The sequence below is a fragment of the Bufo gargarizans genome, chromosome 3 (assembly GCF_014858855.1).
Source record: "Bufo gargarizans isolate SCDJY-AF-19 chromosome 3, ASM1485885v1, whole genome shotgun sequence".
Taxonomy (NCBI): Eukaryota; Metazoa; Chordata; class Amphibia; order Anura; family Bufonidae; genus Bufo; species Bufo gargarizans.
Window position 1 is genome coordinate 239,010,243 of NC_058082.1, and position 26,365 is coordinate 239,036,607.

The 26,365-nt window shown below is 40.3% G+C and overlaps 1 protein-coding gene across 6 annotated transcripts in view; it reads right to left on the reverse strand.

The window, feature by feature from the left end:
- DMD (dystrophin) overlaps nucleotides 1-26,365 on the reverse strand; it is a 3,186,583-nt gene that overhangs the window by 805,333 nt on the left and 2,354,885 nt on the right. For all 6 annotated transcript variants that reach the window (XM_044284724.1, XM_044284721.1, XM_044284723.1 and 3 more), the window contains one exon: nucleotides 21,279-21,433. In XM_044284724.1, the coding sequence (XP_044140659.1) occupies nucleotides 21,279-21,433 (155 nt within the window). The remainder of the gene's footprint in view (nucleotides 1-21,278; nucleotides 21,434-26,365) is intronic.

The following is a 26,365-nucleotide window of genomic DNA, read 5'->3' on the forward strand; positions in this document are numbered from 1 at the left end:
ATAAAAAAATGAAATAAAAAAAAAAAAATACACATAATTGGTATTGCAACCTGATCTATCAAAGTATCATATTACTAATCCCGTGCGGTGAACGCCATAAAAAATAATGTAGAAATAAATGACGGAATTGCAGTTTTTGTCACCTCATGTCTACACAAAATAAAAAGAGTGATCAAAAAGACATATGTACCCCAAAATGATACCAATAGAAACTACAGCTTGTCCTGCAAAAAACAAGCCCCCGTGCAGCTACATTGGTCAAAAAAAAAAAATTTGGGGACTTTAATATATGGCGATGCAAATTTTTTTTTATTTTTAACACAAAAGGGATTTTATGCTGAAAAAGTAGTAAAACATAAAAGAAACTATATACATTTATAATCACCATAACCATATCAACCCACAGAATAAAATAATTATACAATATTTACCACAAGAGGAACCCCAAAAATAAGAAAAATTAAAAACACTGACAGAATTACCGTTTTTGCCCACTTTAACTCCACAAAAATGATAAAAAACACATATGTAAACAAAAAGGAAACCAATACAAACTACAGCTCATCCTGCAAAAAACAAGCCCTCACACTGCTGCATTGGTGAATAAATATATATGTTATGGGCCCTAAACTAATTTCAGCAAATCCAGATGCCGCTCATTCTCTTCTGAGTGCTGCTGTGTCCCCAAACAGAGGTTTATGACCACATATAGGGTGTTCCCGTATTCTGGAAAAAATGCATAACAAATTTTTGGGTGCATTTTCTCCTGTTACCCCTTGTACAAATGAAAAATTTGGAGCTAAAGCAACTTTATATTGGAAATAAAAGTTAACTTTCATTTTTACAGCTACGTGTTTCTAAATTTTAAGAAACACTTATTGGGTCAAAGCATTCACTTCACCCCTAGATTTATTCCTTGAGGAGTGTAGTTTCCAATTTTTGGGGGTTTCTTTCTAGGGGTACCTCAGGGCCTCTTCAAATGTGACATGGCACCTGAAAACAATACCAGCAAAATCTGCTCCCCGTTAACCATACGGCACTCCTTTCCCTCTGCACCCTGCCATGCGCCCATACTGCAGGTTACAACCAGATATGGGGTGTATATTTAAACTGCAGAATCAGGGTAATAAATATTGAGGTTTCTCTGACTGTTAACCCTTGCTGTGTCACAAGAACATTGGATTTAAATGGAACATCTGAACAAAAAAATAAAAAATAAAAAATGTCCCCTCCAAATTGCTTTAATTCTTGTGGAACACCTAAAGGGTTAATGAGATTTGTGAAATACATTTTGAATACCTTGAGGGGTGTAGTTTCTAAAACGGGGTCATTTATGGGTGGTTTCCACTATGTAAGTCCCACAAAAAGACTCCATAACTGAACTGGCTTTTGGAAACTTTCTTAAAATTTTTAAAATTTGCTTCTAAACTTCTAAGCCTTCTAACTTCCTGAAAAAATAAAACTATGTTTAAAGGGAATCTGTCATCAGGTTTTAGCATATTAAGCTGTTACTATTGCAATGTTCAATAAACTACCGTCTTTCCAGCAAGGGTCTTCTTTCATTTTTTTATGTTGTCATTTAGTTAAAAAAGCAATTGTTCGGTAATGCTAATGAACCTTCAAGGTGCCCAGAGGGGCATTATTTCTCTCCGCTAGAGCCCAGTAACGCCCCCCTGCAGTGCCCAGCCCGCCTTAATTTCAAGCTCAGCACGCCTCCTCATAAATAAATTTCCTCCCACAGCCAAGCTGAACGGCCCCGTCCCCTCCGCTACGTCATATTTATTCAACATACAAACCTTGCTTCATCCTTTCTTGCGCATGAAATCTCGCCCACAGTACACAGTACAGTAATAACACTACAATAAACACAATCTTGACTACACTACACACAGTAAAATATCTTACACAATTCCACCCCACACACTATCTAAATAGTACACTTACATACACAAGTAAATAGCAGCAGCACCCACCGAAACCTGCACACTGTCCCTATGGGGATTAACACAATCCGGCTCTGCAAGGGTTAATTACAGAAAGGGTTAACCCAGGGTTGGTGGGTTAACACAGGGTAATGGCCAATGCAGGGATTGCTGGGGAGTAATGCTCTGCAGGGCAGGGGATGCTCTGCAGGGCAGGGATATGGTACATGGCAAGGCAGTGGTAAGCAGGGCTACAGGCTATGGCAGGGGCAGTCCATTCAGGGCAGGGGTTAATGGACAGCAGGGTTATATTGGTGGTTCAGGGGTAGGTAAGGGTACTTAGTGCGGAGTGCGCTTTCCTCCTGGGACTAGGGGCTGTTTCCTGAGTGCCGCATGCGCTCTCTTATGGGAGGTGTCCAGACTTTCCTCTTGAGCGCCACACAGCCAGGGTATTTTAACTCAGCCGCGCTTGTTTTCATCTTCCCACCTGCAGCCGAGTCCACATGGGCTGGCGCGGTGATATGACGTCACCGCAACACCTGCGCGTCCTGGCGCGCGCATTCAGGCTGGGGGAATAATTTGATCCTCCTGCCTGTGAAGATATTGCATACCTCCGGCGCTGTAATTACAGCGCCGGAGGTATGCGGCATACAGGGGCAGGGGAGCTCTTTGTTCCCCTGCCCCTGTTATGCAAAACATCTCCGGTGCTGCCGGAGATGTTATCAAAGGGCAGGGGGTCTTTATTGATCCGCTGTCCTTTGAACTGGCCGAAACTGGACATAATTGTCCAGTTGTCGGCCTCTCCCTCCTGCAGGCACATACCAGAGGGGGGACACCCGTGACTGGGGGGGATATTGGCCACATAACATAAGTATATATATCTATATAGATACTTGGAGCATATCTGTATATATATATATATATATTTATTTATATATACATGTGATAAACCTGGGGAATAAACGGGCAAATATAAGCCCACATATATACCCATATACTGGGCACATATATATATATATATATATATATTTATTCAAATCTCACCCTTCCCTCTACAATATGTATTAAGCATGTACAGCAACAACTTCTGACAGAGTATCATGTTTTTGTTTCAAAGCTGGTTGTCTCACCCAGTCATCTAGCGATATTTTGAACCAAAAAGAAAAGTAACAAAGGACACAACTGTAAACACATGTTATTTATAATTTTGTGTATGTTATGTTCCCTTGTCAGACAGATAAAGTCCTATATAATGATTTCCTGAAGATCTCTCTAAGGGTACTTTCACACTAGCGTTTTTGTTTTCCGGTATTGAGTTTTGACACAGGGGCTCAATACCGGAAATAGACTGATCAGTTTTATCCTAATGCATTCTGAATGGAGAGCATTCTGTTCAGTATGCATCAGGATGCATCAGTTCAGTCCCTCTTACGTTTTTTGGGCTGGAGGAAATACCGCAGCATGCTGTATTTTTTTCTCCGGCCAAAAATCCTGAACACTTACCGGAATTCTGAATCCGGCATTAATTTCCATTGAAAGATATTAGTGCCAGATCCGGCATTAAAATGAAATGCATTGACGGATCCGCATCCGGATCCGTCTGACAAATGCCATTCGTTTGCCTCTAGATTGCCATATCGGCGACGGAACTACATGCCGGAATAATCTGCTGCAAGTGTGAAAGTACCCTAACAGTCTTCTGTCCTTGTGAGATGTTCCTTAACTGGGTCAGAAGTTTTAAAGGGAACCTGTCACCTCCAAAACACATTTCAAACCGACATCATTACCTTACAGTAGCCCCCAGTGTGTTCCTAATCATGTTTTTCAATCCTCCTCTGGTAGTTGTATACTTTATAAAAACGCTGTTTTATCTGTGTTTTCGCTATCCTCAGAGTCAGCTTGAAGTCAAGGGGGCAGCGGCCTCCTTGCTTCAAGTCAAGCTAAGCCCACCCCTTACCCGTTCTCCCTTCACATTGCTGTGAGGCTGGGATCGTGCAAGTCTCGCGCATGCGCAGTGCGCTCCTTCTCAATGCGTGATCCCGTCTCCGGCTCCCGCACGTCGCTTTACTCTCATCGCTCTTCTTGTTGTTTCCCGACAGCAGATCAAGTTTACACAGCGCTATCTGCTGTCTGGAAACAAGGATTTTTGTGTTCCAAAACACTCGTTTATCGTGTAATCGGCGGTATATTTACACTTCCAGATCATCGCTAACGAGAGTTACTATGAACGCTCATTAGCGATGATCTATGTGATTGAGACATTGGGACACCTTAAGGAAGAATAATAGAGAAAGCAGGACCACAAGATTTAAGGTGAAAACATATCATTTAAACATATAAGATATATAAACATATAAAATATAAGTTTCCCTTCACTTATCTACCATGTCTGAGTGGAGCATCGATCATTTCTTGGTCTGATTCTCCCCCTTGCCCTGCGCTACTTCACATGGATATGCTAGCTGGAGACTTCTGCCTAGCAGTGAACCCGGTGATGTAATCGGCACAAATGGCCGATAGTTAGCACTGCCCTAGGCTGTTTTACAGGCTAGAGCAGTGCTAAAGACTGCCCATGTGCCGGTGACATCACCAGGATCACTGCTAGGCGGAAGCCTCCACCTGGCATACTGAGAAAAATCCAGGTACATCCCTGGCAGTAAATAAACAGCCCTTGTCCCTCGCTATGCAGCGCCGGGCAAGTGCGAGCATCGGAGCTAGAAATGCTACTACATTTAAATGAGTGAAGGGTAGCTTATTTTTGGGTTCAGAACCGAACTAAGGAAGAGTAATTTTTGAAGGTCATCAAAGCTATCTGGTTTTAGAATCAGGAGTCTGAGCTTGTTGAATCCTCCAGTCCACTTCTATGGGTTGTATGGCCTCCAAAGTGGAATCCACCTTACGGCAGATGATGACACATGAGTAGAAAGCAAAGGGGAAAAAGACTAAAGGTATAAAGTACAATCTAAAATTATATTTCACTGGAGGTGCATCAGATGGAGGAATGCAGAAGTTCACCAAGGGTGGATGTTGCCATCCCAGAACTGCTCAGACAACTACTCGATAGCTGTAAACTGTGTGAGTGCCTATCAGCTAATGTTCAATTCCCCTGCTGTGTCACCTCAGAAGAATTGAAGCATTTCATAGTGCCCACTGAAATGTCCAAGACATAGAGAGAGGGAGAGCAACGGAGAGGAGAGGTGAATAGAAAGCCTTTTTCAGGGCATATTGTGAAGTTAAAGTGGTTGTCCAATGTTGTTAATGAGGCGTTTTCCCACTAAAGTAGTCATTTATGAACAATTTATTTACATACAGTATATACATTGCAGGGACAGAGCTAAGTGGTTATTTATATCCCTGTCATTTGAATTTGCTTTCAATGTAAATGAAAAATAATAATGAAGAAAGTGTAGAGGTATTTTGTTATATTTCAATGAACGGTAATTAAGTAATATTCTCCCTATATAAGAATTCCATTCCTAAAAGTGATCACATGGTAGATATGTCTAAGCACATTGCTAATGCATGGAAATAACCCATTTGTAGAAATACAAAGTTACCTGCCTATAAGATCACACAAGCGGGCCACATTACATAGAGTGATTCTCACTATTTGCTGATCTGTTACCTTCCTAATCTCTGCACCCATACATCAATTTGTGCTTTTTTCTCTTTAATCAGCTGTGACTATGTGTTCATTGGAGGTCTACTTTATATAAAAAACGGAATTAAAAACAACCATCCCTCTTGTCATTTCAAGGCCTACATCGTTGATTGCATTTGACACAATAATCATCATCATATCTTAAGACTGAAATCAACTTGACAGAATTCAACTCGGGTCTGCTTCTTCCAATTACCTGAAAATTGCAGCCCAGCTTATCTCTCAGGAAATAAGTTTGCATTTACAATTCCACCGAGGTGCAAAAGTGATGCAGTAGATGTAGCAATTTAACTTGCTAACTTATACAATAACTATTTTCTTTTAAATTCTCTCATCTCTAGTGAATGCCTTTTGACACAGTTGAAAATTCTTCAGCTGCATGCTGCTTTGACTTTCAAAGGATTATACAGATTGTGCAGAAACAATATTAGACTCTGATTTGGAAAGATAGCGAAAATAATGTTTGTGTTTCCAAACCAAATATGAATGACTTAGCCGTTCCTTTCATACACACGGATACTTTGAGGACAATATAAAACCTGGATACTGTAATATCCTTCCTGAAGGTCTCAATTTGCACCTACAGCCCTGTGACATGCCTCCAAAACTTCCTTATTTCCACACCTATCTATCTATCTATGTTTCTGAATAGGGGAAAGGTCCATATGCTTTATTTCAGTACTTTGAAATATATACACTCCTCAACATTTAAATTGCAATGCGAATAAGGACAAGCAATAATATTATGCAAATTGAGCAAGTAGCAGGTATATCTAAGATTGGCAGATGTTGCAGATGATCACACTTTCCAGCACCTAGCTTCAATCTGTGGCACGTGGAAGGGACATAAAAGCCAAATTAATGGAAATCTGTCATCAGTTCTATGCTACTGGGTTTTAACAGCTCCAGTTCATGCCAATGAGTCCCTATATTCATGAGCTTGTAGCTTTTTCTGCCCTTGCTGCTGACTGGCAGTTTTTTTTCCAATGGAAGCAGCAGGGGTCAGAGAAAGCCAGGAGCTCGAGGAATCGGCATCCTCTGACGCTGTTCAATTAAAAAAAAGGTACCCAGCAGTTTGTTACTAGTTAATGTTGCCATTAGTTAGGACACCATAAAGCTGATGACAGATTCCCTTTAAAATAAATGTTTGTTAGCCATAGGAAACCTTACAAATCAGATCAAGTCATGTGGATCGATTGTGCGAAGCCTCCTCTTTGTCAACGTGCCAGTTATTGCCACTTTCCACAAGAGGGATAGAATCCTTGAACTGAGAGACCTAGGTTTATCACTCTAGCAGATTGCTACCCACGCTAGACCAAGATGTCAACACTGTTCACGGTTGTGTGTCCCAGGGGTTGGGAGAACCATACCAAACTAATTAGATGAATGGTGAATAGTGATCCATTCTGTACTACAAGTGAAATTAGACATCACATCACAAGCCTAGGGCAAACAATGTCTAGACAAACCATCAGAAGGATTTTAATGTCATGGTGCACAGCAATAGAGGCTAGAATGGATGGTCTATCCTCTTCAGTGATGAGTCCTGCTTTTGTCTTGGACACAATTATAGTTGATGGTGACCACGTGGGCAATGTCGTGAAGATGTCTTTACAAAGGTCACACCAGTCCTACTTCCAGGATTATGGTTTGGGATGGCATAATGGTATGGGTGTCATAATGTACAGTAGGCATACCCTCTAGTCTTAATTCTAGGTTCACTAACAGCTCAGTGTTACATTAATTTGGTCATGGAACCAGTGGTATGGTCATATCTACAAAGTATCACAGAAGCCATCTTTCCACAGGCAGACGCATGTGCTACCATGACTTGCAGCATCTTGACAATTTGCGTGCCCAAGTGCATTCAGTTCGGCAGAACAGACAATTATTATAACCTTGCTAATCGCATGCCAAGGAGCACAAGTACATGTATTTCTGTGTGTGCCACTCATACTCGATACTGAATAAATTGACATGTTTTGACTATTTTGTTTCCATTTTTATAATTTGCATATCATTTACATGTACATTGATCCTATGAATTCCATAATTCCACAACTTTTCCTTCTTGATGTTGCAAGGTGAAATTTGTTATCTCTGAAGTCTCGTGAGATGAACTTCGGACTTCGATTTTTCTACTTGAAAACAATTTTAAAACTAGGATCCGAAGTTAGCTTTGGTACCTATTAGTACCTGGGTTTCAAAGCTGAGTTTGGATCCCAGTATTAAAATTGTTTTCAAGTTGAATAATAGATGTTCAAAGTTATTCAACGAAGCCTCGCACAACTTCAGAGATAACCAATTTTTACCTTGGCAGAGCCCATACATTTGAATGCTGTACATGGATTGATCTCGATATAGCATTCAAATGAAGTTTTGACCTAAGCAACTTTGGATCTATGACAGTATATATAAGAATTGGCTTCAAATTTATACTGCAGCTGGAAAATGACCCCAAACATAAATCCAATGTCATAAACAGTGTTGATCACGAATATTCGAATTGCAAATGTTAATCGCGAATATCGGCATTTCGAGAATTCGCTAATATTTAGAATATCGCAAAATATATTCGTAATCGCGAATATTAGTTATTTTCTTAAATAACATTGCGAACTTTCGCAATCAAGAAAATAATGCCTGCAGATCACAAATTCGCAAATTCTCGAATATATGGCGAATATTCACCCAAATATTCGCGAAATATCGCGAATTCGAATATTGCCCCTGCCGCTCATCACTAGTCATAAAGAACTATCTGCAGCATAAAGAAGATCCTTGAAGTGATGATATAGCCCACACAGAGTCCCGATGTCAACATCATCAAATCTGTCTTGTATTGCATGAAAAGACAGAAGGATTTGATCAACCCCAAATTCACAGAAGATCCTTGGTTAGTTTTCCAAGATGTTTGGAGCAACCTCCATGTAAGTATACACTCACCTAAAGAATTATTAGGAACACCTGTTCTATTTCTCATTAATGCGATTATCTAGTCAACCAATCACATGGCAGTTGCTTCAATGCATGTAGGGTTGTGGTCCTGGTCAAGACAATCTCCTGAACTCCAAACTGAATGTCAGAATGGGGAAGAAAGGTGATTTAAGCAATTTTGAGCATGGCATGGTTGTTGGTGCCAGACGGGCCAGTCTGAGTATTTCACAATCTGCTCAGTTACTGGGATTTTCACGCACAACCATTTTCCAGGGTTTACAAAGAATGGTGTGAAAAGGGAAAAACATCCAGTATGCGGCAGTCCTGTGGGCGAAAATGCCTTGTTGATGCTAGAGGTCAGAGGAGAATGGGCCAACTGATTCAAGCTGATAGAAGAGCAACGTTGACTGAAATAACCACTCGTTACAACCGAAGTATGCAGCAAAGCATTTGTGAAGCCACAACATGCACAACCTTGAGGCGGAAGGGCTACAACAGCAGAAGACCCCACCGGGTACCACTCATCTCCACTACAAATAGGAAAAAGAGGCTACAATTTGCATGAGCTCACCAAAATTGGACTGTTGAAGACTGGAAAAATGTTGCCTGGTCTGATTAGTCTCGATTTCTGTTGAGACATTCAAATGGTAGAGTCCGAATTTGGCCATCCCTCATGACCATCATGTACCCATCCTCTGATGGCTACTTCCAGCAGGATAATGCACCATGTCACAAAGCTCGAATCATTTCAAATTGGTTTCTTGAACATGACAATGAGTTCACTGTACTAAAATAGCCCCCACAGTCACCAGATCTCAACCCAATAGAGCATCTTTGCGATGTGGTGGAACGGGAGCTTTGAGTCCTGTATGTGCATCCCTCAAATCTCCATCAACTGCAAGATGCTATCCTATCAATATGGGCCAACATTTCTAAAGAATGCTATCAGCACCTTGTTGAATCAATGCCACGTAGAATTAAGGCAGTTCTGAAGGCACACCGTATTAGTATGGTGTTCCTAATAATTCTTTAGGTGAGTGTATGTATTAGTTTAGACAGATAGCCACAGATACTGTACAAATAAATAAAATAAAGTGTCAGAACTGAGGATTGTCAGAAGGGAAACCTTGAAAATAACCACGAGACATGCAAGAAATGTATAGAATGAGATACTGACATTAGTGGCAAAAGTAAAATATATTTGCCGTTTAGTTGTGCAGTCATATGTTCTTAAGCCCTTTTTGTCGTGCATTAGTTGAAAAAGAAAAAAAAATATTTGCCATTCAGTGGTGCAGTCATATGTTCTTAAGCCCATTTTGTCGTGCATTAGTTGAAAAATAAAAAATATATTTGCCATTCAGTGGTGCAGTTATATGTTCTAAAGCCTTTTGTGGCGTGACACCCTGGTATAACCACTAACCACCAACGATTATTCAAGGGGAGGCTGGCGGGGGATCGCAATCCCGCCTGCCGCACCGCCCGCCTCCCGCACAGCCCGCACTGTATTTTGGTAATTTTAAAGGACCGCAGGGATCAGAAACTACAGAAAGCGCTGCGAACCACAGGTCTGAATTGACCTGCGGTTTGCAGCGATCGCCAACACGGGGGCGTCACAGGACCTCCCTCGGCATTGACCCTGGGTGTCTGGCTGTGTGTAACAGCCGGCACTCAGCGCTGTCACCATATCTGCAGACATGGTGACAGTTTAATGCCATGACGTGTATACTCGTCATAGGTCGGGAAGGGGTTAAGAGCGGAGCCTTTCATCTGCATGTCATACTGACTCACAGTATAATTTCACCCGTGCCACACACCACAGAATAGTAGTCTACTCCTAGACACATCCATCCTCACGGTCCACCACAGTCCACCACCTGAACAACCCACTACATATCCCCCCTGCATCACCATTGACAACACCCACCCAGGAACTTCAGCCCTGGTTCCTTTTTTAGACCGTGCAAACAACACCTTACCCATACCAATCATAAAACAGACAGGTACCAAGCAACATTTGTCAACCACACCACACATAACAAAAAATTTTAAACCGACTCCGGGAAAAAGAAAACTAGAATGCGAGGATGTAGAGGAGGGCAACACCAAAAAAGGAAAGCCAACATAAAAAAGAATAACAAAAATGACAAAAACAAGAATGACCCCATATCAACAATAAAAATGTTTAATCTATCAGCACACAAGCTCACAGACTCAGAACACAGTCTTCTACAGAAGGGCCTTTCATTTTGTCCATAAAACAAGGTGAATGCCTTCGAACTATATCTTGACATGAAATAATTCCATAAAAATCTGACAATAAAAAGACATTTTGAATATGAACATAAAAAGTACTAAGCAACACAGTTACCAGAAAACACTAACCAAGAGGATACACAAATGTACAAACACCAAGAAGTGCGCCCAAAATCAAATTTTTTCCCACTTCAGAGTCAAGGACACCTTATACCAGCCTTTTTTGAGCTAGTGGCAACAGACATAAAAAAGATCACAACAAGAATAAACTCCACAATCAGCCACCCAAAAAAAGCCAATTTAACCAACCTAGAAAAAGCTGCCCTAAAAAAACTTGGGAATAACAAAAATATTAAACTACGCCCAGCAGATAAGGGAGATGCAATAGTCCTACAAAATACAGAAGATTATGAAAAAGAAGCACTGAACATTCTGAACGATAAAAATGATTACCAGAAAATAACTGAAAACCCCTTCCCCAATATTATTAAAAAAACTAACTACCTTTTATTAAAAATGCGCACGAGAACCAATACATTAACAAAAAAGAAAAAAATTTCCTTACTCCAAAATCACCCTCTAATCCATACTTCTACCATTTCCCAAAAATACATAAGAACGTCACAAACCCTCCAGGGAGGCCCATAGTATCAAATACCAATTCAGCAACAAGCAACCTATCACATTACCTCGATCTGTTCCTACAGCCCTATGTACGCAATCTAGACAGCTATCTTCATGACTCCAGACAATTAATCCAAGAACTAGCAGACATCCCCTGGAAGGATACATATGCTCTACTAAAGATGGACGTAACAGCACTATACTCCAACATACGACATGATTTAGGCATTAGATGTGTAGAAAACACACTGAGAGAAGACCATACACTCAAACCACAACAAATCCGGTTCTTGCTAGAAAGCCTGCATTTTATCCTAGAAAACAATGTATTTTATTTACAACGGTCATACATACCACCAATGCCAGGGGACCGCGATGGGCACAAAAGTGGCACCGGCCTTCGCAAACATTTTTATGGGCCATTTTGAAAAAATACATGTTTACAAAAGCTACAGAGAAGAAATCATATACTATAAAAGATACATAGATGATGTCTTTATCATCTGGGACGGAAACGAATCCTCAGCATTAGAATTCTGCGAAAAACTAAATAATACTGACTGGGGTATTGCCCTCACTACAAACTTCGATAGAACTCACATAGACTTTTTAGACATCTCAATCACTATCACAAACAACACCCGCATAACAAAAACATTTTTCAAACAGGTAGACACAAACAGCTACATACACTACAAAAGCTTCCGCCATAAAAAAATGGCTACAGAACGTGCCATACAGTCAATACAAACGGGTAAGATGCAACTGCACAGAGGATTCAGACTTCAAAAAACAAGCAAAAATTCTACAAAAACGCTTCATAGAAAAAGGTTACCCAAAAAGACTTGTTACAGACGCATACAAAAGAAGCATTAAAAATACTCAAAAAGAATACCTGACCAGTAAAACAACAGAAAAGAAAGGAACCCAAACAGAAAGACATCTCAACCTCATCACACAATACAATACATCCAATAATGCCATACGCACAATACTAACAAAACACTGGCACATTTTGAAACAAGACCCTTATCTCGAAAAATATCTACCCAAGAAACCAATAATCACATACAGAAGAGCCCCCACAATCAAGAGTACTGTGGCCCCAAACAAACCAAAACAAAACACTGGAGAAAAAAAGTGCAGCTACAAATGTGGGGAAAGACGCTGCCTCTGTTGTAATACTATCACACATAGAAGCACAACCTTCACATCAACAAAGAACGGTGCCACTTTCAAAATCAAACATCACCTCACTTGTCAGAGCAGCTATGTCATCTATCTGATTGAATGCCAATGCGGCCTCCAATATGTGGGCCCTACCACACAGCCGCTACATTGCAGATTAAACCAACACAGATATGATATACGGAAACAGAGCGTGAAACATAGCATCTCCAGACACTGTATGACCACAGCAGAAAAAGACAAACATGCGATAAAAATCACACCTATCGACTACATACCTATGAATCCCTACAAAAGGTTCACCAGCCTGCAGAGAAGGGAAGTCTTTTGGATATTCCAACTGGACACTTTAACCCCCTTTGGATTAAATGAGATCAGTGAAACCATCCTGTAATTCCGAATACCTCACATATACCCCACAGTACCTACAGACATACACGCGTGCACCCCACACGTACAAACGTACAGCTCGCTATATGTTGTGGCCATATAGGGGTGTGCACTAATATTGACCATTATAGTATATGTTTTAACCAATAAATTTGCTCTTAACCCCTTCACTCTCCCCCCTCTCCTCTTGTAGTTTTCAGAGGTAAATCCCTCTTATAATTTACAACTTTTAGACACAAACCTCTAGCCTACCCTAATCCCTTGACACACCCCCATTGCGAAGACCCTTATACACGGCCATCCACATTATCAACTCCTCTGAAAATGTATCTTTAGATATAGATCCCAGCCGGATCCAATATATATCCCTTTACCTCAAGATATATCTAGGCCGAAAGCCCCTGATAAGACCCTCAGAGTGACATTTCTATATATGGCATCTCCTTTACAACTTTTAAATCTATATATGTCATCCATTATTCGCTCACACTATACCTCCACTTCATTCTATCTCTTTCTGCTTCTTAATTTTTGTCTCCTATCACTGATTATCTCTATCTATTATCATCACTTTTATGACTACGAGTATATATATATATTTTTTTATTATTATTATTATTATTTTATTATTATTTTTTATTTTATTATATTTATTTTTATTTTTATAATTTTTTTATTTTTATTTATTTTTATTTATTTTATTTTCCTTTATTTTTATCTTTAGTTTATGCCTATATCATTATGTGGGACGCCCAGCCCAGACGTTTTATATATATATACACCTGTTTGTACCTCTCACGTTTATGAGCCCCAAGAAATCCCAATATACATTTATACATATGTTATGGCATATAATAATTTTATCTGAGTCTAGTGCATTAATCCACCCCAGCCCTGAAACGAAACTCGAGCGACACCATTTACTCTAGAAAAACGATAGGACGCAAATACAGCACGAACAATCATTGTATGCGATCGAGACCCGAAGCACTTAAAGTCAACCCCGCCCAGGCCATACCCATCATTGGAACAGACACATCAACAGAGCGTGCGCCATAACCGCCCACAAACATCGGAGCACGAGGATTACCACCCCGCCCACACAGCACGTCAGCAAGGCCCGTCCAGGATACGCCAGCAAAGCCTGCCCAGATAACAACAAGCCGGCCGGGAGCTTCACAGCACCACCCCGCCCACACAGCACGTAAGCAAGGCACGCCCGCTATACACCGGCAAGGCCTGCCCAGATAACAACGGGAGCGTCATAGCAACAGCAACTAAACACGTGCGTGCACGCCCCCGTCCCCGCCCTCCCCACGCCCCCGCACACGCCCACAGAGTCCCGAAATATTGCGCCAAAAAACACAATAAAAGGCACAGTAATCAAACCCATAATGTACAGACATATTGTCCTGATGAAGGGGGCAGTCCGCCCCTGAAACGCGTAGACCTATACAAATAAAGACCCACTTTATTTTACCTACCTGAGTCCTGTCTTCTGCAGCAGCGCCGCTTTATATAAGGTTCACTTTTTTAACCTCTATCTACCAGTATAATTTCACTACCACAGCAGACTCCCTATACGTGTTACTGCAAGGCACAGTGTTCTACACCATTATAAAGACTCTCTGTAGCCAAGAAATAGCCATTTTTTTATGCGATTCGCCGCAAATAATTTCTTAACAAACCAAATTTTTCTAAAAAATTTCGGCGAACTGGAATTTTTGAAAAATTCTGTCATCTCTACTAGCAACAACCATCTACAGTAGCCTACCAGCATGGAGCTGCTTGTTAAGAATACCATTAGTGTAAGAAGGCACAAATGCCTTTTACTTTAGGTTACTTCACCATCATTTTAATAAAAGATAAACTACTCTGTTGATAAGATAAGATGCCTTTATTGTCACTGTACAATACAATGTACAATACACTGAAATGTTGTTTGGAGCAATCCTAGATGCCATGGACAGAGGAACAAGAACTGACATTTAAACTAAAGCATTACACCATAAAATACCGTGATATCACCGTAGCAGAGTCCTATTTCTTCTAGTTTACTATACCTTAATCAAGAGGACCAGAAGATGATACACCGAATCCTCTCCAAAAGACCATCTCTTATCCAGACCCAATTTCCTGTTACATATTTTCACTTCCACCATATATTATGCATGGTGGTCATCATCTTTGAGAACCCTTCCTCCAGAAGACCACTTTTCAGCACCATTTTGGGTGCTCATCTCAAAGGTTTCACTGTCTCTGAAGCTCCAGTCTCCTTCTACTGCAGGGCCCAATGCCTAGGATTCTACACACTTACTGCCTTTGGCTACCAGGATGAGACTAATACTTACTGCAGACAGAATCTTCTAAAAATATGCATTAGTTACTCACATGAGCGCACATTCTGTGTCTGTTTCCCTTGTTATCTACTTCCCCACATAACAGTCAGGAGCCCTAAATTCCTTCCTGATGCATTCAAATTCACTTTAACTGTTAAAGGGGTTGGCAACCTTCTGGTTACTATTGGTTGATATGTTTGTAAGATGATTATATGACACTTACTAATATAGGCTTTGTTGACATTGTTCATCATTTTCTTTATTTTATAAGGTATGCTTTTTGTTGGCCAAGTATTTTATGCTGTCAGCATGGTGATCCTGTCGATGCTGATTAAGGGTCTCCACCAATCAAATACACTGCACCTGACATTTGCACTTGCACTCTTGGGAGTTTAGTGAAGGTGCTGTGTTTCATAATGTAGGGGGCTGAGTGACGACCCTTCATCAGTAGTCATTTTACAAACAAGACCTCTATGCAGACAGCACTGAAGATTTAGCTAACGAGAAGACATGGCTTATGAAACATAGAAAATGGTGCAGAATATCAACAAAGGTTATATTAGTAAGTGTCATATAGTCATCTTACACACTGGGCAACAATAGCCAGAAAGTGGCCAACCCCTTTAATATAGCTTCCATTCATGTTTGGTTGGCTGTTTTTACATTTTTATACTTTAATGATTCATTTAAAAAAGTGATGTTTTACTTTTCATAGTTTATGGTTGTCATTTGTTATATTTACTGCTATATTTAATCATTTTTTTGTCTTCATTTTTGAATGATTGCTTCACAGACACTCACGGAATAACGTTTGCTTTTTAAAACCAAGTGAGGTCTCCACCACTTCCATCTGTTGCTCCATGCCAGCTGTGGCTGCTGTTCCAGACATCTGCACTAAAATCAGAGAATCCCTCTCTTCTTTCATCTTATACTTAGCTCTCCAGAGATCCCCTGCAAGACAACCAGCTGCAGTCTGTAGTTTAATATCTGCTGTTGTCTCTTCTCCGCTCACCAACACTTACCATTCTCTTTCTTCTCAAAATGAAATTCCCCCAACTTTATAAAGTAATAACATGCAAAAGATCCCCCCTACTGACAGACGACCTCAATTTATCTTCCATTTTTAATTAAAGATAAAAATGGCATGCACATTTTTCATTCACCTTGTCGTTCCTTATTTCACTTTAATTATCTGGTCTCCATTATTCTTTCTCCACCACCCTCCTGTTTCTATACTGCAGTATAACAATGCAGATTGTGTGCTAGATGAAGGAATTAGGAAAGATCTGTGGGAGTACCATTAGCCAATACATTAACTTAACTCATTTACCTCTTCAAGGAGCATTTATTTTTACGAGCGATGGAAAATGCACAAATGAAAGGAGTAAAAAAAAAAAAATAAGATTGGAGCTTGGGATTGTAGAAGGGAATAGTACAGACTTGTTAAAGCAGAATAACATCACATTTATTCCAACAAGTAGGAAACCATCTACATGTGACTCATGTTTACTGGTCACCCAGTCCACGACCATAGCATGAGTGACATTGCAACAACCTGTGTTCTGACCAGTAGCTGCATCTCCTACAGATATTTGGAACTGGTTGGTGGTAGTGGTGTTGGTGCGGTGCAAGATCTGTTTTTTGGGCATTTTGAATTCACACCACCCTGTAGGATGCTACATCTAACGACTGGTAGCCGGTGGTAACATACATCCTGTTTAGTAACACACTCCAATGTCTGAAGTTTTTTAATAAAATAAAAACAGTCCAAAATGTATTCATTTTTGGTGGCTTCTCTGTCTCGAAAATCTGTAAAATGATGGCTACCATTTTGAGTATTTTGTGTGGGATAATTTGCCAAAAATTTCAGAATTGTCAAAATTAGAATTTTTTGGGAAGTTCGCAGTTAATTTAAAAAAAATTATAATTGATTTTTTTTTAAATCAATTGTCTCTAATAGACATATACTGTTGATATACTTTATTGTACTGTGACTTATTTCTTCACCATTTGAAGGCTGCAAAATCGTAGTTATTATAAAACGCTATGGGGTTGATTTATGACCAGCTATACGCCACTTTTGTGTCATATATCTATCACAGATTCTGTCACACGCCATGGTGTGGCAGAATCTGCTTCTTCTTCCCCGCTCACACCAGGTCTAATAAAATAGGCGTGGTGTGGGTGAAGAAGGGGATGGGCCGCCAGGCCTGTCTCATTCATTTTCCTACAGCCTGGTTTAGGTGTAGAAAATGGTCTAACTGTAAGACAGGTAGAAAGCTATCTTATATTTAGAAGCAGCAGTGGATCCATCAAAGTTTTGTAGAGGCCGGGTCCTCTTCATAACCCCGGCAGATCCATTGCCAGGTATAGGGGTTATTAAGACTGGCATCTAAAATGTTGGTCTTAATAAATGTGCCCCCATATTCCATGCTACTCAAGTGTACATTTTCCATAGTACTGTCAATGCATTCACGTGTATAGATTCTTTATATGGGAAAATATGTGGGGGAAATAATTAAGAAAGCATTAAATGTTAACACTGCTCATGTGCCTTTACAGCAACAAATTGCTAAGTGTTTTTTTATGGAAATTATTATCCAGGAATTTTATTTCCTTGCACTTTGCTGAAATCCACAGTGTGACAGAATTTTTAATATTGTGCCTAATGTAGGAAAAGTGCAGAGGTTTTTAAATGTCTCTGAATTTTGGACCATATTAATATCCGGAGTATTCATTTAATGAAGTCAATGCAGAATCCTCCACAAAAGGGCATACAGTTTGAGACAATTTAACTTTGACATTTTTGTGAAATTCATTAGAAAATGATGCAAGCGAATAGCTTGGTTAAAATGTGCCCTTTATCTGGTTTACTGCAGTATGTGGGGATAACTTGCCAGAGTTTAACAGGATGACATAAAGGCACACTATAAAAATACTGTTCCCCAGTGTATTGTGTACATTGGCGCATCGTATTACGCATGTCTCTAAAAATATTGTACTCCTAAAAAAAAAAAAAGAGTTTGAATTGGAGCTGTCATAAATTTCACATCTATATGAATACAATAAAAGTCTTTTTTTTTTTTTTTTTACAAGACATGGAAACTGGGTGTTGGTATGTGTCAGAAAGAGAAGAGCTGCAGTTTTTGTTGTGTTACGAAGGTACAAAATGCACATTTAAAAAATACAGCTTAAAAGTCTAGTTCAGTAAAAGCTATTTCATTAACACTACAGGTGTTCTGTTTTGCTTCTGTTTGTCTTGTGAATATCCCATTACTAGAAGTTTTTAAGGTAAGTTATTGTATTACTTTGTAAATAAATGGGTTGGGCAGCATTGGTTTAATATGGCTATTTGCTTCCCAAAACAGTGTCATCCTAGTCCACAGGTTGGTTCTGGTATTGCACCTTTGCCTTATTCACTTTAATGGAGCTGGACTATAATAACAGGCAGAACCTATGGTTAAGTGTGATACTGTTTGTGGCATTTTTCTAATACTTACAACCACTTTAATATAACCTACTGATGATGATAATTAAATGGTGAGCTGTATGATTTAAAAATGAAATCAACCAAACAGTGGCTCACAGACCTTACTGAAATATTGAAGGGATTTATGGGTTCATAGATGGCTGATTACTACTACTCAGCAGTAATAAAGAAGTAAATAAAACCAAAGGGAATTTTTTTTGGTGGGCCAGGAATCTTTGATTTTGTGATTTAAAAATTAAAGTGCAGATTTTGTGATGTTGTGCACAAAATATTAAGAAAAAGATATTGCAAACTATATCAGAAATATATCAATAATTCTAATGGCTAGGTCCCAAAAGAATACCCCACCCCTCCTCTCAAACAGCTATATCTGTCCTTGGCTGTAAGGTAACTGGCTGCAGCAGAAGTCCTTCCCTCTATGCTCTGTTTGCAATAAGAGACCAACAGCTTCACTTTTAGGCTACTTTCACACTTGTGTTCAGAGCGGATCCGTCTGAGATGGATCCGCTCATATAATGCAGACGGTGGCTCCATTCAGAACGGATCCGTCTGCATTATATTGTAAAAAAAATTCTAAGTGTCAAAGTAGCCTCAGACGGATCCGTCCAGACTTTACATTGAAAGTCAATGGGGGACGGATCCGTTAAAAAATTGAGCCATAGTGTGTCATATTCAAACGGATCCGTCCCCATTGACTTACATTGTAAGTCTGGACGGATCCGTTAGCCTCCGCACGGCCAGGTGGACAGCCCGAACGCTGCAAGCAGTGTTCAGGTGTCCGCCTGCTGAGCGGAGCGGAGGATGAACGCTGCCAGACTGATGCATTCTGAGCGGATCCGTGTCCACTCAGAATGCAATAGGGCTGGACGGATGCATTCGGGGCCGCTTGTGAGAGCCTTTGAACGGAAGCTCACAAGCGGACACCCGAACGCAAATGTGAAAGTAGCCTTAGGGAGAATGGTTTTATGCATTTGATCTTTTTTTGTTAGATCTACTGACAAAATAGAAGTAACCAGTAAAATAAATAGTATCACATTTTTGGGTTGCTCTCTAACCTGTATTTATTATCAAGGACACATTGCTTTACTAGTGAAGCAGAGAACTCAGAGGCAAAATACACAGACATCTTTATATACTGTACTCTATTTCCAAACAGCAATGTAATAGACTCAAGTTACTACTAGGATGTACACCTGTGATGCCCACGTATAAACTGATTGGCCTATATCGGACAAGTGGGATCAGCTTACCAGTAAGAAAGGGGCAATGGCTAGTAGATTGCTCAAGTAATTCTCTGGATGTTAATCCTCTTTGATTTACGAAGGATTATTAAGTTAGAAGTGGTATACAGGGTGTCATTATAGTGCAACACATTAAAGGGTCAATTTGCACCTCTGATAGCTTGTCAGCTAAAAGCTTAAGATTCTCAGCTACTCCAATAACTCTGGTGGTGGCTTAACTTTTGTGAGAACAGCTGTGTCGAATTTGATTCTTCTTTCCCTCAACCTTTGCCATTAGGGAAGAGTCATGGAAAGCCATACAAATTAGATGATCAGCTTTTCCTGTTCAATTTAGTGGGTTTAGTCAACTTCAATCTAATGGGTATGTGCACCTTAAAGAGGTTTTTCCAGGATAGAATTCTGATGACCTATCCCCAGTATCACCTGTTTGGAGAGGCCATGGTATAGTGCCAGGGCTGTAGAACCTCCACACAGCATACCAAGCATAGCACCATTCATTCACTCCCCTCTCCACTTATGTCAGTACCATACTGCACTTTCCCCCGGTGTTCTACTCCCCTAACCTTCCACAGGTTTCCTCCCCCTGACCCCTGACATCAGGGGGATGTATCGCTAAATCTCTTGCAGATTGTGAGTAAGCCACTCCTCTACCATCAATCTTCACATTTGTAGGCTGCAGCACATGATAAAAAAATGTCATTGAGTCACTTGCCCACAATAAGGAAGAAACTGCCAAGACACCGGGTGCCTGAGCGAGATTTAACATCACAGGAGAGGGGGAGGAAACCTATGGAAGTTTAGGGCAGGAGAACATAGCAGGGAAGCCTGCCTCTCTAGGCCTAGGCAATTGGGAGATGTTTTTCAAAGCATTAAAAGTAGGTCTCTTAAAGATTTGCTAAAGAGGCAAAAGATATAAAAGTATGTGTAGCAAGCTTGCACAACGGTCTGAAGTTCATTGCTGATAGATTAGTAAAACCTAGGTGACAGACTAGATATTAATATGTAGTTTACCCCTGTAAAACCAGAAGTCATGTTCAGGTGCTATGTTAGTGACCTGGTGAGCAAAACCACTTCTAGGTCAGCTAAGCTACCTCTGTAACACAGCATTACATATATGATAAGTGACAATAAACTGGTCGGACAATTTTAGATCTTCCTATTGGTTTGCCTTTCTCATTCCAGCTCATAGTGATGAAACATAAATTGACATCATACAGAGAAGACATGTCATACCTTTTGTTTATTCTTGTCCAGGTGATGTTAATATTGTCTCTCATCAGCTCCACCTTCCTGGTGTCATCCGAGGAATAATCGTGGAGAAGCTTTAAGGCCAAATCATTTGCTACATCAACATTTATCTGCCCCTGACGAAGTTCCTTGGAAAATTGCTGCATGAGGAGATATATATGGTCCAGTTATTAGATATGATGAAAAGGAAGGATTGGAAAATTCATGTCCTACAAGGTTTTGATTAGTCAAGCATTCATAAGAATATCTGGATGCTTTATGTCAAGCAGATTACATTATCTTGAAGGTTATGAAGCAAAGTCTGTGCAGAGACGCTGGAAACTCTTCTGAAATGTTGTTTATAAGGCATGCAAGTTGTAATAAAACAAGAAAGATTGCTTATTTTGTATATTATTCATAATTTTGTATATTGATTGCAGCTATTGTTGAAATGCATGACAGCAGTATATAGCAGCACATTCAATTTATTACTGTTGTAGCTTGTGTGAAGAATATTATGTAGTCACTGCCATCCACTGGTAAACCATGGTAACTGCATAAGTGTCTGTAGCTTTTGCTTATCCGGCGTGAAACATTTTCCGAAGGTGACAAAGCATACATATAAATGGTAAATCAGGCATATAATAATGTACACATATTGAACACCAGTTCCCATTTTATATATCATATGTGATAATGGGATGAGCTATTAGCCACTTATTCATGCCAAATTATTCATTATCTTGCAGCTGGATTTATAAAATATTTTAGTAATTTTTCTTGGATGTATCTGTTGTGTTCATAAATCAAATCTCATTTATACATATTTTAAAGGATGTTTTGTTTGGTGAAATAGCCAACACCATAAATGGAATCTGGGTGGGCTCCATCAGGCACCTTTGTACTGTTACTAAAAACCATCAGGACATAAATGACTAGCAGAGGTGTAGCAGTAATGTGAGCAAGCACTTAGGGGGAGATTTATTAAAACTGGCACAAAGGAAAAGTGGTTTAGTTACTTATTGCAACCAATCAGAATCCACTTTTCATTTTTCAGAGCGCCTTTGAGAAAATTAAAGGATCACTCTTATTGGTTGCTATGTTCAATTAAGCCAGTTTTCCTTTGCACCAGTTTTGATAAATCTAAAAAAAAAATATTCTTAAAAAAGGACATAAAAGAAATCAGCTTGACCCTCTCATCTGAAAGTGCTCCACATGCCCTCACTTACCAGTGGGCTTATGTATAAAATAATATAATGGTCTCATTTAACAAATGCAAACTTTATAGAAAAACCATTGCTAACAAATCATATTATGACGACAACCGCAAAAGCTACCAAATATTCCATAAACACTCTTATAGTCACATACCAGGGCCATATTCACAAAACCTACCACTGTCAATTAGGCCCCATGCACACGGCCGTGTTTCACAGCCGTGTGCGGGCCGTGGAACCGCGGCCTGGATCCCTCCTGAGAGCAGGAGCGCACGGCGTCACTGGTTGCTATGACGCCGTGCGCTCCCTGCTGCCGGCACAGTACAGTAATACACTGGTATAGATCATACCAGTGTATTACTGTATTGCGGCGGCAGCAGGGAGCGCACGGCGTCATAGCAACCAGTGATGCCGTGCGCTCCTGCTCTCAGGAGGGATCCAGGCCGCGGTTCCACGGCCCGCACACGGCTGTGAAACACGGCCGTGTGCATGGGGCCTTAGAGATGGCCTTGCGGTTCGCCGTTTCTCGGCAAACTTTGCGCGTTTGCGATTTTCGCGCCCGCCATATTTTTTTACATTGTGAAGAACTTTGATCCATGACACATCCATCAGGTGGTACAGGACAGCCAATTGAGACATTTCAGCACATGGACATACCCCCTACCGTATAAATAAACCTGATCTGGGCGCCATTTTACATTCAGTCTTTTGCCAGTGTAGGGAGAAGTTGCTGTGTGGAGCAGGGACAGCCTGTTAGGGACACCAAACGCTAGCTAATAGGGCCACAAAAGTCCTTTTAAGGACTGGTATAGGTGTGCTATCGATAGGTGTGAAATACTGAGGGGTGTAATATACTTATAATATACTCTCTAACATAGAAAGCATCTTATGGTGGATTTGTATTGTGGAGCAGTTGTGTGTGGTTCTGCTGCGACACTGCAGCCACACAGAGTGACAAAAGTTATTGGAACAAATAATTTCTACTGGTGTGATATACCAGTTGCCCCCCCCCCAAAAAAAAAACAGATTGAAGCAGGGGTGTTATATACCAATTATGTACTTTCTATATAGTGCATTTAGGTAGTGCAGCATTTTTTTTGCAGTTTTGCTGCATTACCGCATATACACAGAGTGACAAACACTATTGAAACCAATAATTTCTACTGGTGTGATATACCAGTTGCCCCCCAAAAAAACTGATTGAAGCAGGGGTGTTATATACCAATAATATACTTTCTATATAGTGCATTTGGGTAGTGCAGCATTTGTTTGCGTTTTTGCTGCTTTACCTCAGCTACAGATAGTGACAAACGACATTGGAAAAAATAATTTCTACTGGTGTGATGTACCAGTTGCCCCCCCAAAAAAACTGATTGAAACAGGGATATTATATACCGATAAAATGCTTTCTATATAGTGCATTTAGGTAGTGCAGCATTTGTTTGCGGTTTTGCTGCGTTACCTCGAGCCACATAATCACAATTTATTTTATGTCAGGGGAATGCCTAATTTTTAAGGCCCACACTTATGTGGCCTAAAGTAAAAATTTTGTAGCCTCCAGCAGGGCACATTTCAGAGAATTTCCCCTTTAAGATGCATAAAAATGGCACCTGATTAAAATATATATTTTTTTGTGGGAATTGTTGTCATTGATCCCCCTCTAGTATGTCACTGTCCATGTTGTGGGACTATTTGTGCACTTCTACTAAGTATTTGGTGGCTGCAAATATGAGCTGAAGGTTTTTCAGGTTCGCCTGCCATTAAAATGAATGGGACCAGGCCGTGAACTTGCGGTTCGCGAACCGTCACGTCCGATGTTCATCCATCACTACTGTCAATGCCATGAGACTTGCAGGCCACAATGTAATAGACACATATGTCACTACTACCACCAATCACCCTTGCAATCTACTGCTGTGACCTCAAAAGGTCCTTTTACATAGACTGATGCAACTTTCCCAGAAAGATCAACTGGCAACTCAACTGTCGCACACATGAGCCAACCCTATTGCCAGCACCACCAGAAAGGCAACACCCGGACAGGGTGCTCCAGCCAAGGAGACACTTTGTAGTCACTCTGCTCTGGCTAACTCTTGCATATTTCAAATGAGGGAACCCCTCTATTAACAAAGAATGTTATGTGTGTATAAACCCCTTAAGTGCTAACAATCTGTTATTTTGTTGATTTAAAAGCAAATTATAGAGATGTCCCTTATTTTGTAGCTGTTTTTATAAGGTGTACTAGGCCTTAAAGGGGTTGTCTTATCTTGCTGTTTCTAAAGCAAGATGGGCTAAGAGGCGACCACTAGGTGTATGGAGAAAATCATTACCTTGCTTTTATTTTCTGATTTTAGATTTTGTATTCTATTTTCTGACTTGATTATGGGACTATCATCAGGCCTTAGCTGCTGTTAACATTAAGAGATATGCATTACAACAGCCACATGAAACATGGGCACAATGGAGAGGGGGTGTTCCTTGAGATCTAAGAGCGTTATCCATACATGTTCTGTGATCAGTAAAGAGGTCATTGTGAATAGAAGGGGAATAGACAAGTGGTGAATATTGCCTATTATGAATCATGGGATCCTGTGCTATCTATATACAGGGAGTGCAGAATTATTAGGCAAGTTGTATTTTTGAGGATTAATTTTATTATTGAACAACAACCATGTTCTCAATGAACCCAAAAAACTCATTAATATCAAAGCTGAATATTTCTGGAAGTAGTTTTTAGTTTGTTTTTAGTTTTAGCTATTTTAGGGGGATATCTGTGTGTGCAGGTGACTATTACTGTGCATAATTATTAGGCAACTTAACAAAAAACAAATATATACCCATTTCAATTATTTATTTTTACCAGTGAAACCAATATAACATCTCAACATTCACAAATATACATTTCTGACATTCAAAAACAAAACAAAAACAAATCAGTGACCAATATAGCCACCTTTCTTTGCAAGGACACTCAAAAGCCTGCCATCCATGGATTCTGTCAGTTTTTTGATCTGTTCACCATCAACATTGCGTGCAGCAGCAACCACAGCCTCCCAGACACTGTTCAGAGAGGTGTACTGTTTTCCCTCCTTGTAAATCTCACATTTGATGATGGACCACAGGTTCTCAATGGGGTTCAGATCAGGTGAACAAGGAGGCCATGTCATTAGATTTTCTTCTTTTATACCCTTTCTTGCCAGCCACGCTGTGGAGTACTTGGACGCGTGTGATGGAGCATTGTCCTGCATGAAAATCATGTTTTTCTTGAAGGATGCAGACTTCTTCCTGTACCACTGCTTGAAGAAGGTGTCTTCCAGAAACTGTCAGTAGGACTGGGAGTTGAGCTTGACTCCATCCTCAACCCGAAAAGGCCCCACAAGCTCATCTTTGATGATACCAGCCCAAACCAGTACTCCACCTCCACCTTGCTGGCGTCTGAGTCGGGCTGGAGCTCTCTGCCCTTTACCAATCCAGCCACGGGCCCATCCATCTGGCCCATCAAGACTCACTCTCATTTCATCAGTCCATAAAACCATAGAAAAATCAGTCTTGAGATATTTCTTGGCCCAGTCTTGACGTTTCAGCTTGTGTGTCTTGTTCAGTGGTGGTTGTCTTTCAGCCTTTCTTACCTTGGCCATGTCTCTGAGTATTGCACACCTTGTGCTTTTGGCACTCCAGTGATGTTGCAGCTCTGAAATATGGCCAAACTGGTGGCAAGTGGCATCTTGGTAGCTGCACGCTTGACTTTTCTCAGTTCATGGGCAGTTATTTTGCGCCTTGGTTTTTCCACACGCTTCTTGTGACTCTGTTGACTATTTTGAATGAAACGCTTGATTGTTCGATGATCACGCTTCAGAAGCTTTGCAATTTTAAGAG